General features: G+C 44.2%; 1 protein-coding gene across 1 annotated transcript in view; it reads left to right on the forward strand.

Moving 5' to 3' along the window:
• LOC105285888 (sonic hedgehog protein A) overlaps positions 1-15,042 on the forward strand; it is a 32,728-nt gene extending 17,686 nt beyond the window's left edge. Inside the window, exons 2-3 of the mRNA XM_011350418.2 lie at positions 11,477-11,738; positions 13,713-15,042. Coding sequence (XP_011348720.1) covers positions 11,477-11,738; positions 13,713-14,416 — 966 coding nt within the window. The 3' untranslated portion in view covers positions 14,417-15,042. The remainder of the gene's footprint in view (positions 1-11,476; positions 11,739-13,712) is intronic.
• The last annotated feature ends 534 nt before the right edge of the window (positions 15,043-15,576 follow it).

The following is a 15,576-nucleotide window of genomic DNA, read 5'->3' on the forward strand; positions in this document are numbered from 1 at the left end:
TACTACGTCGATGTCTAGCTTGCATCGATGTGCAAGGACAACATTTTGAAACGCGTCACTAAATCATTGCGTAGATAATTTTTATTTTTGTGAACAAATCCGTTGTTACTTATCTCATATTTCTTTTGAATATTGGTTTATAACTTTGTAATAAAGCATTTCTAAGCAAACTCGATATAAGAATTTTTTCTTATTTCCACTGGTAGAATATGCTCCCGCAGTTTGTCGGTTAAAACCCGGGACACCCTGTATATATCAACGCAGAAGTATTTCGGGACTGTTTAATTTGTTCTCTGCTATCAATGTCGAGTTGCAACTGCGAGTATTCTGCACGTACGGTCTATCCTTGTGAATCGGAAGCGACGGAATTCGCGTCGATCTTCGCGCCTCGTCCCGTCCGTTCTCCTCTGACTCTTCTTGATCCGACTCTCCATGAATCTCTCGGGGTGTAGATGGTGAGTCAAGATAAGGGGGCTACTTAAACTTAACCCTTGCTCGAGCTCGTGCTCTCCAAGAGCAGGACGACCGGTGAGACCCGAGGCCACACACCAAGAAAGACTAATAGCTGAGAAGATAACGCTCTTAAACACTTTGCCAGGCCAATGCTTCTTCTCTTCTGCTGCAACCTGCCCTCCCGTCTTCCATTCTGCTTCAACGGGTGAGCTACCACTCGACACCGATAACACTAGGGGACATTTAACCAGAAGCAACGTCGGTGAGATTACACCCCAAGTGTTTCTTCGCGAAAATGCTATCTATAGTACGATGCTGGCCGCTAGATTTATGTAGGGTGCCTCCAGCTTTGGTGCACTGGCAGGTGGCCGCAAAAACACAGCGACGCATTCCTGAAGGAAAAGCCAAGTAGGAAGCTGTAAATTAAATGTAAAGAAAAGCTAAAGCCCGTTTTCCCAAAACGTTTATTCTCTTGAATTATTACGTGTCGTCAGGCGCCCCGCAACTTTTTACGACGCGCATGTAGCCGTTTTGTTGGTGGCGCAAGGTGCGACCGCTGTAAAATGTCCTGTAGCCTCATCGATGAGCTCTGGCTCTCTCGCCCACAACGCGGGATAACGACTCGATTATTGCTTTACAGTACGCGCCGGGAGTAACTGCAGTAACGAGTTTATCGCTCCGGCGTACACACTTGTAAATATCGCTAACGACCTCGCGTACATGCCACTTCTGAATGTTAATCTTAATTTCCTGTGACAAGAGCGCGCCGCTACCTGCTCTCGCTCGTACACGCGTGAAAGATTGAATTAATGTCGCTCTTTTCGCTGCCGTATAACACGACGCGAAATTATAACGAAGCAGCGCTTCCGAGTAATCTCGCCATCGGCGCGGCGAACCGAGGGGTTACTTAGATTGATTTTATCGATTATGTTTAATCGGCGTAACCGACATAATTTGCAATGCCGTGTTAAACGCCGGGGACATATCTCCCTACGTAATTCCAAGCACGTTAGGCAGCCTATGAACCATGTAGCCTTTCTCAAAGCCACCTCGCGCGTACTGGATACACCTGTAATGTTATCGATGCGAGTGTTTTTGCCGAGATTTAATCAATGCAATCGTTTAATGTAATCTATTTGGAGTGTTTTTTTTATATCTTATTTATTCATTCCAGATTCTTTTTATTGATTGTGTTAATCGTATAAAACAGTTATACTTGTTAATACCAATTTACGAATTTTTGATCTATGATGTTAAATATACATTGTCGCTAAGTAAATTAATTTTAATTTGCTACAAGTATGTAGAAATGTGCGAGAGAAATATATTGTCTTAATTATTAGTCTTATGAATAACTTTATTAATAACGTGATAATGTCGTTGTGAAATTTTTAGTAAAGAAAATTCGACTTGAAAATTGAAAAGGCTTAGGAGCGAAGAAAATGCGAATGTAATATGCGAGTTTATACACGATCTTTCGATGATCTAATGAAATAACAATTAAATATATCGTCGATACATAGATATGCCGCGGATGCTTAGGTTTAAAGGGTGACAAAAAAGTAGTCATCGATCTAAGAGTCGTTTTACTTGTGAAAGGGCCGACGTGTACAAACACAAAAGCAACAGGTGGTGAATGACTTCGGGCTTAGGTTACCGGTTCGGCTATTCAGTTTTATTCATGACTCAAGAGAGAGAAAGAGAGAGAGAGAGGGAGGGAGGGAGAGGGAGAGGGTCACGTATACAAATCTACTATCCGTGGACCACTCGACCCCTCAAATTCTTTTCCTTCCGTCGACCTTCCAGATCCCGGTTGGTTGGTTGGTGCGTCCTATAGTAATACATTTACAATGGATTTAACGATCTGCATTTACCATAGTCGATTGACGTCTTGCGAAATATGGGTATCAGATTACTATTCATGTATGTAGTATAATCATACGTGCAATTAATTGTCTGATTAAAAATTATTGAACTTTGCCAAAGATCTTGTGGTAAAAGAGAGACAACAATTTTTGAATTAATTACGAAATTAATTTTTAATTGAATTTCTAATTTAATCATTAATTATTAACATAATAATTAATCATGTTATTTATCATAACTGTTGCAACTATTGCGCATCAACACACACACACACACACACAATGACAATATTATTATTTTAAAATTGCTACATTTTTCAACGAAACATATTAAAAAATAAAACATTAAAAACTCTTAACGATATTAAAAATTACGAAGCAACACTTAATAGATCGTTTTGAGAGTTCTCTGCTCGGGAGAACGGCGCCAACAGTGCGCTTGGATTTAATTGATAAATCGCGGCGCTCGAGATAACAGGTACGTGCCGGAATGCAAAATAACATTCGGCGATTCGGGAGTCAATCGTTATCTGCATTCAATATTACGTATAGTGACGCCGTCTGTCAATAAACGCCATCGCGCAAGCCTTTCACACTGTAGAGCGCGTAAAGTGAAAACTGAAATCGCACAACTGCCGATGTCTGCTCAGAGACGTTGAGTAATGCCGCATTCCAAATTCATGATTTGATCAATGGAGGGATAATACGGGATGTTCCTCTTGCACAAGGTTAAAGCCAGTTTCGAGGCTTTCGGCTTCGTTCAATGGCTCCGTTTCGCAGATCAAGGTTGCGAAGTTGTATTTTCGTGCTTCGCATGCACCGCCGCGCCCGCGCCGGCGAAACGCGCCGGAATTTGTTTTTCCAGCCGGCGGATTTAGAATGTCGGAATCCCATACTTTGCGATCATACGATAATAAACAAAAATCGCTTTTACTCGCCGCTCATTCACGGCAGCGATATTTTCGGCGCGAGGAATATTCCGCGTCTGGTCCTGCACTTTTTTGGCTTCCCTACGGACTTCTGCGCATTTTACCCAACATTACACACCGGACGTCGTGTTACGCAATCTTTCACGTTTACGGCCGTGCGAACAATTTTTCTAGCCCAATTTTTATCTCGATCTTTATCTTTTATTTGTTCTCGAATTAATCCGCTTATCACGGCCCAGCGGTAGTCACGAAATAAGATAAAAATATGAAGGAAAGAAGAGGCTGGCGTGTTACACACAACATACGTGTACGATTCCTCTATGATAGTCAACTCAGCCTCCTCGTAATGCCTTTTATATGCGAATTCGTCTTACAATCCGCGATTTGCGAATGACACACAAAACGAGCTTACAACAATCGAGTAAATGACAGCGACAAATTTGTTCGAAAATTGATAAAATTATGATTTGGATCGCGTGCGAACTTTTAAACGTGTCAGCTCGCCGGTGGCGATAACAATCATCATCATCGCTATAAAGTAGAACGTGCCAGATATACGCGCATACGACCGACTGGATCACCGTGATACGTCGCTACGCACGACTACGCAAGTATATTCCTTATCGTTCAGGTATCGCCGCTGAGATTAATTCATTCAGGGAACGTCATAGCTTGCTGGGTTTTTACTTCCGTTCTGCTTCGGACCAATTCGAACGACGTGACAAATCGGTAGTTGCGTATCTGATCAACGTGAAGGATCGATTCGTCGGGTATAAGTAGGAACGCAAGGTTTCGAGAAATAAGATAAATCGTACACAATCATTCGCCACTCAGGGGGTATTTATCCATTCTTAACATTACACGCTGCGTGGTGTACAATGTTTCACGGTATTAACGTTATTTGCAATAATGCTCGCTATAAAATAACGCACAGTCACAACGAAAGCTGATGAAGAAACGAATAGAATCAAAAATGAGTTATTTGATCAAATTATTATTAAAAAAAAATTACTATTTCTCCCGCGTGATTATTTATCCCAGAAAGAACCCTTTCAGCTGATAAACCGCACTCTCGAGATACGAGCGTTTTACATCGCGGATATTATCCCGTAGTTTTGTGCCCGAGCGCACTATCGGTGAAGGCGATTATAAACGAACGCGTGAGTCATATAATTTTCTGATTTAGGGGCACGTGACACCTTCGTCACGTGTTGTGCGTGGATGTTGTGACGGCGATTAAAACCTCGTTAGGTCGAACGCGCACCAAGCATTCCTACGGTCCGCGCGCGAGATTTAAGGCCCTTCCACAAGGAAGGCCCTCGACGTGGTGGCGGCGGCGGCGAAGGAGGACGCAGAGAGATAGGATCAGGCTGCTACATCCTGCGGGACCACAACGGGTCCAGGGCCGGCCCTGCCGCGGTATCTAATCTGGCCACTTTCGGAGCCGCGGGTAGCCGTGTTTTGGCTGGGGATCGTGTTAAGGGGATTTACATTCATTTCGATCCTAATAACCCGATCCCTCGGATCCCGATTTGGAATACGATATCCGTCCTCTCCGTATACATATATCTTGCTCTTTCTCCTCCTCTCTTCTGCTTCTTCTTTCCCTTGGTTTCTCCTGCTTTCTTCTTCTTCTTCTTCTTCCTCCACTCGAGCAGCGCGACGGATTTTTAAGTTAAAGGCATCGAAAGTCGCCCAACTTTCGCCCGTGTATAAATAATTTCTCGTTCCTACTTGTATGTCCTTTTTCGGAGATTGAATAGTTTGATAGATTATACGTAGAAGTAATTAGCATCCACGTAACGCTTGTTGTGTTTCGTTTTATCTTTCCTTGCGTACCGTCGTATGCAAGTGCGCATTTGTTTATAATTATATGTTCTCTTGGATAAACATATTGATAGACAGGATTGATCTGTTACGGAATAAAATTAGCGCTGATATAATCAACTAATATTTTTGAGGAAACAATTAATGATCAAACATAATTGTTCGATCAACAATTACAGTAGATTTTCATTTGCAACTGACAATTTGTTCTTACAAGAAAAATGTGCAATTTAACACAATAACATAACGATGTTACGTGAAAATATGTTCATAAAATATCCGTAACAAAATATTTCATGTGTCCGTTCTGTAACACTATCCGCATCGCATACTCCCTCATTAAACTCGTTTCGACGCCTCGTTCGCCATCGGATTTGCCAGATTTATGCGCGTCGGTTTCGATAGAATTTCCTCAATGCAATCTCGCGTGCTGCGTGACTCGCGGCCACGAAAAAAATATCGATACGCAGGCGAGATGCGTCCGCGAGACAGAAGGAGGAAGCTGCGCGAGAGATCGGGCAGCGGAGCGAGCAGTGGAAGCGACGAGGCGTGCTTTGATTGCGGTGGACGAGGCTTCATCACCCGTGGTCGCCTTCGTGGAGTGCCCGAGGAGCTTGTCGACGACGGGCGTGACGTGCCTCGGGGCCAAAATAACACGCCCCTGGTATCCTCCCCATCCCATCTCATCTCTTCTCGAGCCCCCGCTCTCGTCGCCATCACTCCACCTGATCCTCCTTCACCTTTTCTCCGTGGGTAATCCGTTCCCACAGACAAAAGGGTCTCGCGGTCCGTCGACTTCGATCTTCTTCCGCCGCCTCGACGTCCTCCTCGCGGTCTTGTCTTCCGCTCAGGTATGTAATAAGGATGTAACATGAGCTCTTCGGGACACACGAGGCCGAGACGTCGATCGGCCTCGCGACAAGTTCGAGCCCCCTTGGTCGCGCGCGATCGATCCGGGCGGATCGATCGTGCTTCCCAGGAGATCACGCGGTCGGCCCCACGATTGGCGAGAAAATCGCCAGGATTTTTGACGAGCCGTTGAACCGTAAGATGCGATGTTCGACAACCGCACGAGTTTCAACACGCTTACGGCGAGTAATCGCAGTGGACATGTTGGCGCAGGATAAGTCAAATGTACCTGACGTTCCTGTGATATTTGGTCAAGTTCCAATGGCACGCGCCTGTCGTGTTTTAATTCTATTAATAAAAGAGAATTATAAATATATACATAGTTATAATAAAGGATACATTGGTAGGATGTACCGAAGATATTTTGTAAGAGCATCCTGTTTTATTAATATTTTACATGCTGTTCTAGAGATATTATAAAAGCCTACTCCTTCATAAAGTATGCAGTTAATATCCGCCTGTAGTTTTTGAATTTTCTTTCGCCCGTGCTGCGGCTCTCACCCTGCAGTGCCACTGCACAAGATAAGCAATAAGAATGTAATCTGCTAAGAACGCAGAGACACATGGATTGAAGTTACGGCGGATTGAAAATTCTTCAGCGAGGCTTATCCTGATGCCCCAATGGGTTTCTTGCGAAAATCTGGAGAATAGTAGATAAAATTATATCACTTATTAAGGAAAGTTTACAGACTTCTCTAATGTTACTAGAGTAATAAATTAGCTGAGTACTCTTGAGTAAAAGAAACGTAAGAACGAGGTTTTAATCGAGAGTCCACTCTTCTCACGCAGTTAGACGCGAGAAGATGGTTGTTTAATAACTTGCTAAAACAAAGAACGCGCGTTCGTGCGGCGTACAAATGAAAAACTAAAGAAATCAGAATAAAGAAGAAGGAGGAAGATGGGAAGAAGCGTGAGATAGGTTGTTCCGGCGCAGGGATTGCTCTTCAGTCGTTACTGCTGGGACCATCTAGAGAGCTCGACAAACACTCGATGCACCTCACATGATTCTCTCTGAAAACATGACTGTCATTGTTGCCGTGTCATCTCTTCGGTTGCAGGCCATTGTCCTTCTTGCACTGATCGCGTCCTGTTTCCTCAGTTCTTCGCCGCGATCCGCCGCGACGAGCGCCGATTGCGAATGGAAAGGGTGAGAAAGAACGTGAATGGAACCCCAAGAAGAATCCACCGAACGTGAAAGACGCTGCACATGCCTCGGCGATTTTCGAAACCCATAAAAGGCACGCGCCGCGCGGCTTCTCACCGTCCGAGAATTGCAAAATGCTCGGCGATCGGCGAAATAGATAAAAGTACGGACAACGCCGACGCCGACGCCGAGCGTGTGGGTGTCGCGGGGTTACCACCGAGGCGGAAGTGACTTCCTGGAAGATCAGCTGACGCCTGGGCGGTTCGTTTTGTTACGCGGTGAATGGAACGTCGGGGCCCACTCTCGAAGCCTCGAATGTGGTGGATGTGCAGACGCGGGCAGATCGGGGAGGAGGTAGAGGGTGGTGGATCGTGAGAGGAGGGGGTAGAGCAGCGCGCGTGAGCACGTTAAAACAAGAAGGTTGGAATGAAAGGTTGGCCTGACCGCGGGAAGGAGCCGGAGCGGGCGGGAGGTGGAGAAGAGAACGGAGAAGAGAAACCAATGGGGGCGGGGCCCCGTCTGTGGATGCTGGCACGGAGCTCAGTCCTCCTTCGCACACCATCTTCTTTCATCTCGGACCCAACCCCCTTTTGAGGCAGTACGTGCCCTATCTTCGGTTTCTTCTGCTCCCGCCGTTTCTTCTACTTCAACGTGCTTCTCCACTTCATCCTCCTCCGTCTCCTCCCCATCTTCTCTCTCTGCTCCTTGACCTCTTCACCCCCACGGCCAGCGTCTCCGCCGTTCGGCAACACTCCGACGTCGTTTGTCTCGACGTCCTGTTCCTTTGTTCTCGACGATGGCTCGACAATTTCGTGGACGTTATCTGCGGCTTAACGAGCCGCGGCATGCAACAGGAGCAATTAGCATCGCGCCGAATAGGGAAATTAATGTTGCTTTAATGCCTCCCCACGTTGATTACATATTGCACAACGCACGCGAGCGTGGTCGCGCGGAAGCGCAAGAGCGTTTTAACGCGGCTCCAGTGATAAGATACAAAATATGTAAACGAGGTGTAAGCGACGGCCGCTCCGTAATTAGTAGTTACCGAGGCGAATGATGAAGGAGAGATAAAATAATACAGGCAGAACGCAGGCATCCCTTCGCACAATTGCGGCTCCATTATTCGTCGCGACTGGTTTCTCGGCTACCGGCCGTCCATTACCCGCGACTTTACGTGTTTTCACGAATTTTTTACTTCGTGCTTGTAGCAATTAATCCCATCTAACGCTCGCAAATTCTCAGGCGCTAAAAGCATGAAAATTTATCGACGATACCCCATACATTGCGTTCGATTCATTTTATACAACATTTTTCCTTTTCGATTGCATCGAAAGTTAATATTGATATGATAGATATATGATTGATGGGTAATCAAGCGATGCATCATCGAATGACGGTACTCTTACTTTTCAGAAAGCTGTCTCATTCTTCACAACATTCTTCAGAAAATTGGTCCAATCCTATTAGGAAACCTTTCGACGTAAAGTTGCGGCTTCCCTTTTACGTTTCACACGAGCCGCCTCTTTGGAAATGCTTCACGCGCACGAGTTTTCGGTTGAAGTTTTTTCGATTTCTGCTACAGATCCTCACCTCTGCGCGTAACGCTTTCTATCCCTAACGTATTAGGGGCCAGGCCATTTTTCACTCGAAATGGATATTCATACCCCGACATTCTCGGCTTTGGCCAATCGTGCACACACGCTTTCTTTCTCTCTCTTCCTCTCTCTCGTTCTCTCTTTCTCTCATTCCATCATACCCTCTATCTCTTCAACTCTCCGCCAAAATATTTGTAAATAGATGTAAAGTCTGGGAGGGGCCCGAGGGGTACCCCGCTGTGCGAACAAGGCTCCCCATAGCGCACTACGGCCGATATATCTCTCAGGCCCTTCACCATTCTTCCCTCTCTTTATATAAAACTTCTTCGCGGCCTTTTATACGTCTCTTCTTCTTCTTCTCCTTCTTCTTTCCCTTCTTCCCGATCGTCATCTCATCCTCTATTACCTCGATCCTCATCATGCACCGCGCAGCGCGAAAGCTGCATACGAAAACTAAGAGAGGCGCATGGGAAAATTTCGAAAACCGATTATGGTAATAGTCTTTACACGAGAAGTGCGCGTTCCGACATTCAGTGACAGATAAAATCGGAATGTTGCATTCCTGCGTACAAATCCATCCTTATTGTCGGTCTGATTATAACATTTCAAAGAGCAAGCAAGAAATGGGTATACGACCGAAGTATGTTGTTCCAATTTCCATAAAATAATCGATTTCCAGTCTATAAAATCGAGTTTGCTATAAGTAACGCATGGCTCACCGCTTTCAGAAATATCAGTCACAAATTGGCATCGCGCACAATTGCTGAAAGAATTTCGCTGAAACATATCATCAGAGCTACGAAATCTAATGGATTGACCAAAAAGTCCGTGCCAGTCCAATTATCTCGCAAAATTCGAATACAAAACTTTGTGTTAAATAATTCTTAATACAAAGTTTACCGAAAGTTCCGTGCGGATATTTTTAGCAAAATTCAAACGCAAAGCTTCACGCTAAGAATGAATGCAAAGTTTTGCGTTTCCTGCTTGCGAGAACGGCATACCCTTGAGGACTTTAATGAAAATTTATCCGACAGCCGATGGACGTGCGATTCGTTTGGCAATCGCGTGCACGTGGCGTGAAGATTTTCATTGGTACGGATCCGAGTCTGCGCGCAGGAAAATAAAAAAAGCGCACGAAAGGAAGAAAGAAAGGTGAGGCCGCCGGTCCCTCGAGAGCCGCCGTCTGCAGTCAATAGGGACTAATTGCCGCAAGGAAAGCTGCGAATTCGTGGACATTGTGAGCTCCATTTCATTCCTGGTTAGTGTCGAACGGGTCTCATTGTGCTGCGGATCGCGAGCCGCTTCGTGTCCGGCACCATCGGTTACGTACCGCCATTGAGGCCCGCAAGAATGAAAAGGGGTGAGACGCGAGTCGTCCCCGAGCGAGAGAATAAAATTTACTGCAGCGCGTGTTCTCGCAGACGAGATCGACAGGCGGCGGCAAGTTCCCCGCCTCGCAAAAATCGATCGGATGCTCCTGAAAATTGCCCTCTTCCGCGCATTCAGCAGCAGCCTTCGGAGAAGAAAAAGAACAGAAGAAGAAGAAGAAGAGGAAGAAGTCTCCGGCGCGGCGGATCGGGTGGCCGCTCGCTCGGTTCACACCGAGCGCGTTTACGTGCGAGCGGTCCTACGGTCCCTACGACTCTACCTGGTCATCCGTATCATACGGCCCTGCGTGGGCGATTGCCCTCCGAGAATCGATTTAAACACGGGCCCCGAACTCTTCGAATGCCCTCTGACAATGCCGCGTCTCGGTCAATGCAATTTCCCTCGCGTTCGGCTTCTCGCCCCCTCAATACGCCGCGTTCCGCATTGAACTCCGGATTTAACACGGACCCGTGCTATTGAATCTCACTTTACCAAGTCAAGGCTATCTGTGCCTCGAGTATGAGCATGCTGTTGACTCGTTGCGGCGTTGGGGTGGTCTAGTTACTGTCTTCGGTGCAGGTAAACAATAAAACTTTGGACAGGAAGAGAAGAAGCTTAGTGTGAATGGTCCCCCACATTGGCTTTATTTATTCCTGTTTGCCCGTTGATTCGCCACGGACTGGACCCTTTAAAATCTCTTCAAGATCTTTTGACATCGTGACCGTTCAAGACATGTATTCGTTTACCTCATAGTGATCACTCGCGCCTCGTTCTATACCTGACGCCACTGGTCACGAGGAAGGCCTCTTTTTCTGCGGGTAGCCGTGAAATCGACTGAATTCTCCTGGCCGGACCGTCCCGCGAGGTGTTTTCAGATGTGACGGAAATCGCATTAAGTGGAACTTCCCGGAAAAGTGGCCAGTGACATTTTATTTGCTGAGAAAAACCAGAGTCAACTTCTATTCTAGATTTCAGAATTGGAATCTCCTCGCGCATAGCGCGTGCGAGTTCCAACTTTTTAATCTTAAATTTGACAAAAAAGATATTTACGCTCTAATTTACGTTAATATTTTCCATGCTTATAAAAACATTTGTATCTTTTAATATTTTAATCGCGCACGCGCGCGCATATAAAATGTAATAAAAATACAAGTCAATATACAAACACAATATAAAGATAATCTTCATTAATTGTCATTGCCTAGACGCGCGCAATTGAATTACTTAAAATTCGAAAAAAAGTATTAATTTTGCTGCTGAATTTACAAAATTAGTCTAAATCAAAATCGAACTTCTTTATATTTTTTATTTATTCAGTAGCTAATTATATATTACAATTTATTTTATATGTTAGCATTCGATAATCTAGAACGCACAATGTTACAGAGATGCAAGGAGAAGCTCAATACCTTGGCAATCTCAGTGATGAACCAATGGCCAGGGATAAAGCTGAGGGTGACTGAGAGCTGGGATGAGGATGGCAAACACGCGATGGATTCCCTGCACTACGAGGGACGAGCCGTTGATGTGACAACGAGCGATCGAGATCGCGCAAAGTACGGAATGTTGGCGAGGCTCGCGGTTGAAGCTGGTTTCGACTGGGTCTACTACGAGGCTAGATCGCACATTCACTGCTCCGTTAAATCTGGTTAGTAACTTCCATCCTGTCTCTCGTACTTCAGAGTGTACTATCAAATTAACGTGAAGGAACGCACATCAATCGCGATCGTACGTGATTGAATCGTCCTGAGCGGCCGGGAGACCGCACACTTAAATAAAAATTCGTTGAAAGCAGTCATTTCGTGGATTGCTGGTAGATTTTAATTGCAGTCCGCGTCTTGTTAATACTCGTATAAACTCCGGTTACACGTGCCCATAAAGAAGAGCGTATAAACTACCGGATAGTTGTAACGATGTCGTTTAATGCACCAAAGCTGCTAAAGTCGCCGTAGATGTAATAACGTCGTTTAATGGAACAAGGATACTAAAGTCATGCTGCTCTTAATTACGAGTGGCAAAGTGACTTAACATCTTGAGTATCACTTATACGACGACATAAAAGCATTAACACTTGGACAATTTATTTGGAAAAGGCGCTATACACGATTCTAGAAATTGTATTATATTTCTGCAAATGCTGTCATACTATTTCTTTACTTTCTTTTTGCAACATTTAAATTTTTCATTGCAACATCATTCTATATTTTATGCAGTTCTGTCGTTTAACGCTTAATAATACAATCTATTGGGTCGTCCGGAAAGTTCGTGCCGATTTTGAAGGAAAATTCAAAGGCAACATTTTTTTATGTCGATAAATATTTATTGACTTATGTATGCACCGTTTTGTTTCACAACCTTTGTCCATCTTTCACGCAACTGGAAGATTCCATTCTCCCAGAACTTCTTAGGTTTCTCGGCGAAAAACTCCTCAAGGTGGTTTTTTATGTCGATCAAAGAGTCGAAGTTCTTGCCGCTAAGAGAATTTTGCAAAGACCTAAATAAGTGAAAGTCTGAAGGTGCAATGTCTGGTGAATACGGTGGGTGAGGTAGCACATCCCAGCCAAACTCCAACAATTTTTGTCGGGTAGTCAAAGAAACATGAGGTCTGGCATTGTCCTGATGGAACACGACGCCCTTCCTATCAGCTAATTCTGGACGTTTTTCCTGAATCGCTGTCTGTAATTCGTCCAGTTGCGAGCAGTACTTATCTGCATTTATCGTTTGGTTGTGTGGTAGGAGCTCATAATATAGGATTCCTTTCCAATCCCACCAGACACAGAGCATGACTTTTTTTGGATGAAGGCCGGCTTTCGGAGTGGTTAATGCTGGTTCATTTCGCTTACCCCAGGATCTTTTTCGTTCTACATTGTTGTAAATGATCCATTTTTCGTCACCCGTCACTAATTGCTTCAAAAATGGTACGTTTGCGTTGCGCTTGTACAGCGAGTCGCAGATGGAAATGCGATCCATTAAATTTTTTCGGCCAAATTATGCGGAACCCATACATCATAGCGACTTACGTAACCAAGCTTCACTACATGATCGTGGACAGTGGTTTTCGATATTTTCAGTATCTCTGCTAATTCGCGTGTCGTGTAGCGCGGGTTATTCTCGATCAGTGTCTTGATTTGGTCATCATCAGTAGTAGAGGGTCTGCCCGAGCGTTCTTGGTCTTTAAGGTTAAAATCACCAGCTCTAAACTTAGCGAACCACTTACGTACGGTTCTTTCAGCTAAAGCGCCTTCTCCGTAAACAGAACATATCGAATTTGTTGCTTGTGAGGCATTTTTGCCTTTCCGGTAATAGAAAAGCGTCAAGTGTCTAAAATGTTCTTTGTTTTCTTCCATCTTCAAAAGAGTAAAAAACTGACACGAATCAATTTATCTGAAACAACTTTTTTCCTAAAGATGCGTTGAAATGTCACCTTTAAGCATATGTATATAAATCGTATGTTTTCAATAACATTGATATATTGAGACATGTTCCAACGCCATGTATTAAAAATCGGCACGAACTTTCCGGACGACCCAATATTTTATACACAATCTCGTTCCATCTACATTATTATTTTACTCGTGTGCAGAATACGTTCATTAGATTGTCACGCATATCTCATTTCCAGATTCATCTTCAGTGGGCAAGTCTGGCGGCTGTTTTCCCGGAAAAAGTCTGGTCAGAACAGAGAATGGCGACGCAAAGAGATTGGACGAAGTGAGGCTTGGCGAACGTATCGCCGCCCTGGATTCCCGTGGAGACGTTGTGTACAGCGAGGTGATCGCCTTCCTGGATCGTTCACCGTCCGAGAGGAGACAGTTCATCCGTCTGACGACGAAGTCCGGCCGAGTGTTAACGTTGACTCCGGCGCATTTGGTGCCAGTGGAGGGTCGGTCGTCAGTGTTCGCCGCTAAGGTGCAACCTGGTGACAGGATCCTCGTGAACGACGTCGCGGCAAGCGTGGAGGACGATAACCGGGTGGATAACCGTCTGCGATGGGACAGTGTGGTCGAGACAAAGCTGGTTCTCGAAGAGGGAGTATTCGCGCCGCTGACAACGGAGGGTACTCTCGTAGTGGATGACGTAGTGGCGTCCTGCTATGCCGTCGTCGATAGTCAATCGGTGGCGCATTATGCCTTCCTGCCACTGAGGATCTGGAATGCCGTGACGTCTGTTTTCACGGGAGGACTCGACGATATGCGACACCTCGAGATCAGACAGAACGACACCAGTAAAGTCCAACCGACAGTAAAGGAAGGCGTGCACTGGTACGCGTCGATGCTGTACTCGCTATCCTCCTATATGTTGCCATCGACGATGCTGTACAATTAAAAACGTCAAGTCAACGTGTCTTGTCAAGTGTCGAGTGACTCCCTGAAGAACTCGAATGTAAATGATGTATTTTGGCGGTTTAATGTGCTGATGAAACATTGTCAAAACTTCTTGTTGGAATTTTCTTTTTTATGAATTATTATTCTGTGTGGATCGTGATTATATACATGCGTTATATATACATACGTGTTACGGACACGCTTGACGTGTCGTCAGAAATAGTAATACCTAATTGCAGGAGTGACGTTTCCCCTACAAGAAGAGGTGTATTTAATGAAACACAAAATAAAAGACTTTGTAAACGAGAGATATGAAGATGGCCAGTGATCTACTCGTGTTCACCGAATGCCGTGTAGTATACTCTATAAGAGCTGTAGGACATTAGAGAAATAGGTGAAAACGAAGCTTTAGGAAGAATCAGAGAAAGATTTTTCTCTTTATACCTTAAGTGTGTATATAATGCTGGTATATAAATATATATTTTGTTCCTCTTATGCACACGCGCACAAAAGAGAGAAAAAAAGAGAGAAAGTACCTCCGCAAATTGTTCGACATACGTATCCGTGTTTAATATCTAAAAAAGATTGCGATGTATCGCGCGTAGAAAATGTATAAAATAATTATTATTGATATTTTATACATATGTACGCAGCAAGAAAGCATTTCTATTTAAATATTCATTCAGACTTTAATTAATTTAAATAGATGAAGAAATATTTTAAATATAAATGAGATTACATCACGCTTCTCCTTTTTGGATACGAGACAATTGTTGTATATAGCCCGTTTTTTAAATCTTTCTCTTTATCTAATCACTGCAAAGTGGATGCAACTGCTTCGTCTTTTTTTCAGCTCATTACCTGTGTGTATCCATTACGTATTTAACATTATATACACTGAGAAAAATAATTAAATCGTTATAACATCAGCGATCTTGGTTAAACAAATATCATGTCATATTAAACAACAATTCAATTAATTTATTGCGTCTTGCAAGTTGCAAGCATTTGCAACTTGCGAATTGCAATCAATTTGTTAGAATATTTATATAATTGGTTCAAATGATTTAATATTTGCTTCTCAACATTTTTTCATCGGGAAACAAAAATTGGGTTTACTGCGTTTCTTTCTCAGTGTACCTGAATCGCTATGAATATTAA

This window comes from Ooceraea biroi, chromosome 6, assembly GCF_003672135.1.
Source record: "Ooceraea biroi isolate clonal line C1 chromosome 6, Obir_v5.4, whole genome shotgun sequence".
Lineage (NCBI taxonomy): Eukaryota > Metazoa > Arthropoda > Insecta > Hymenoptera > Formicidae > Ooceraea > Ooceraea biroi.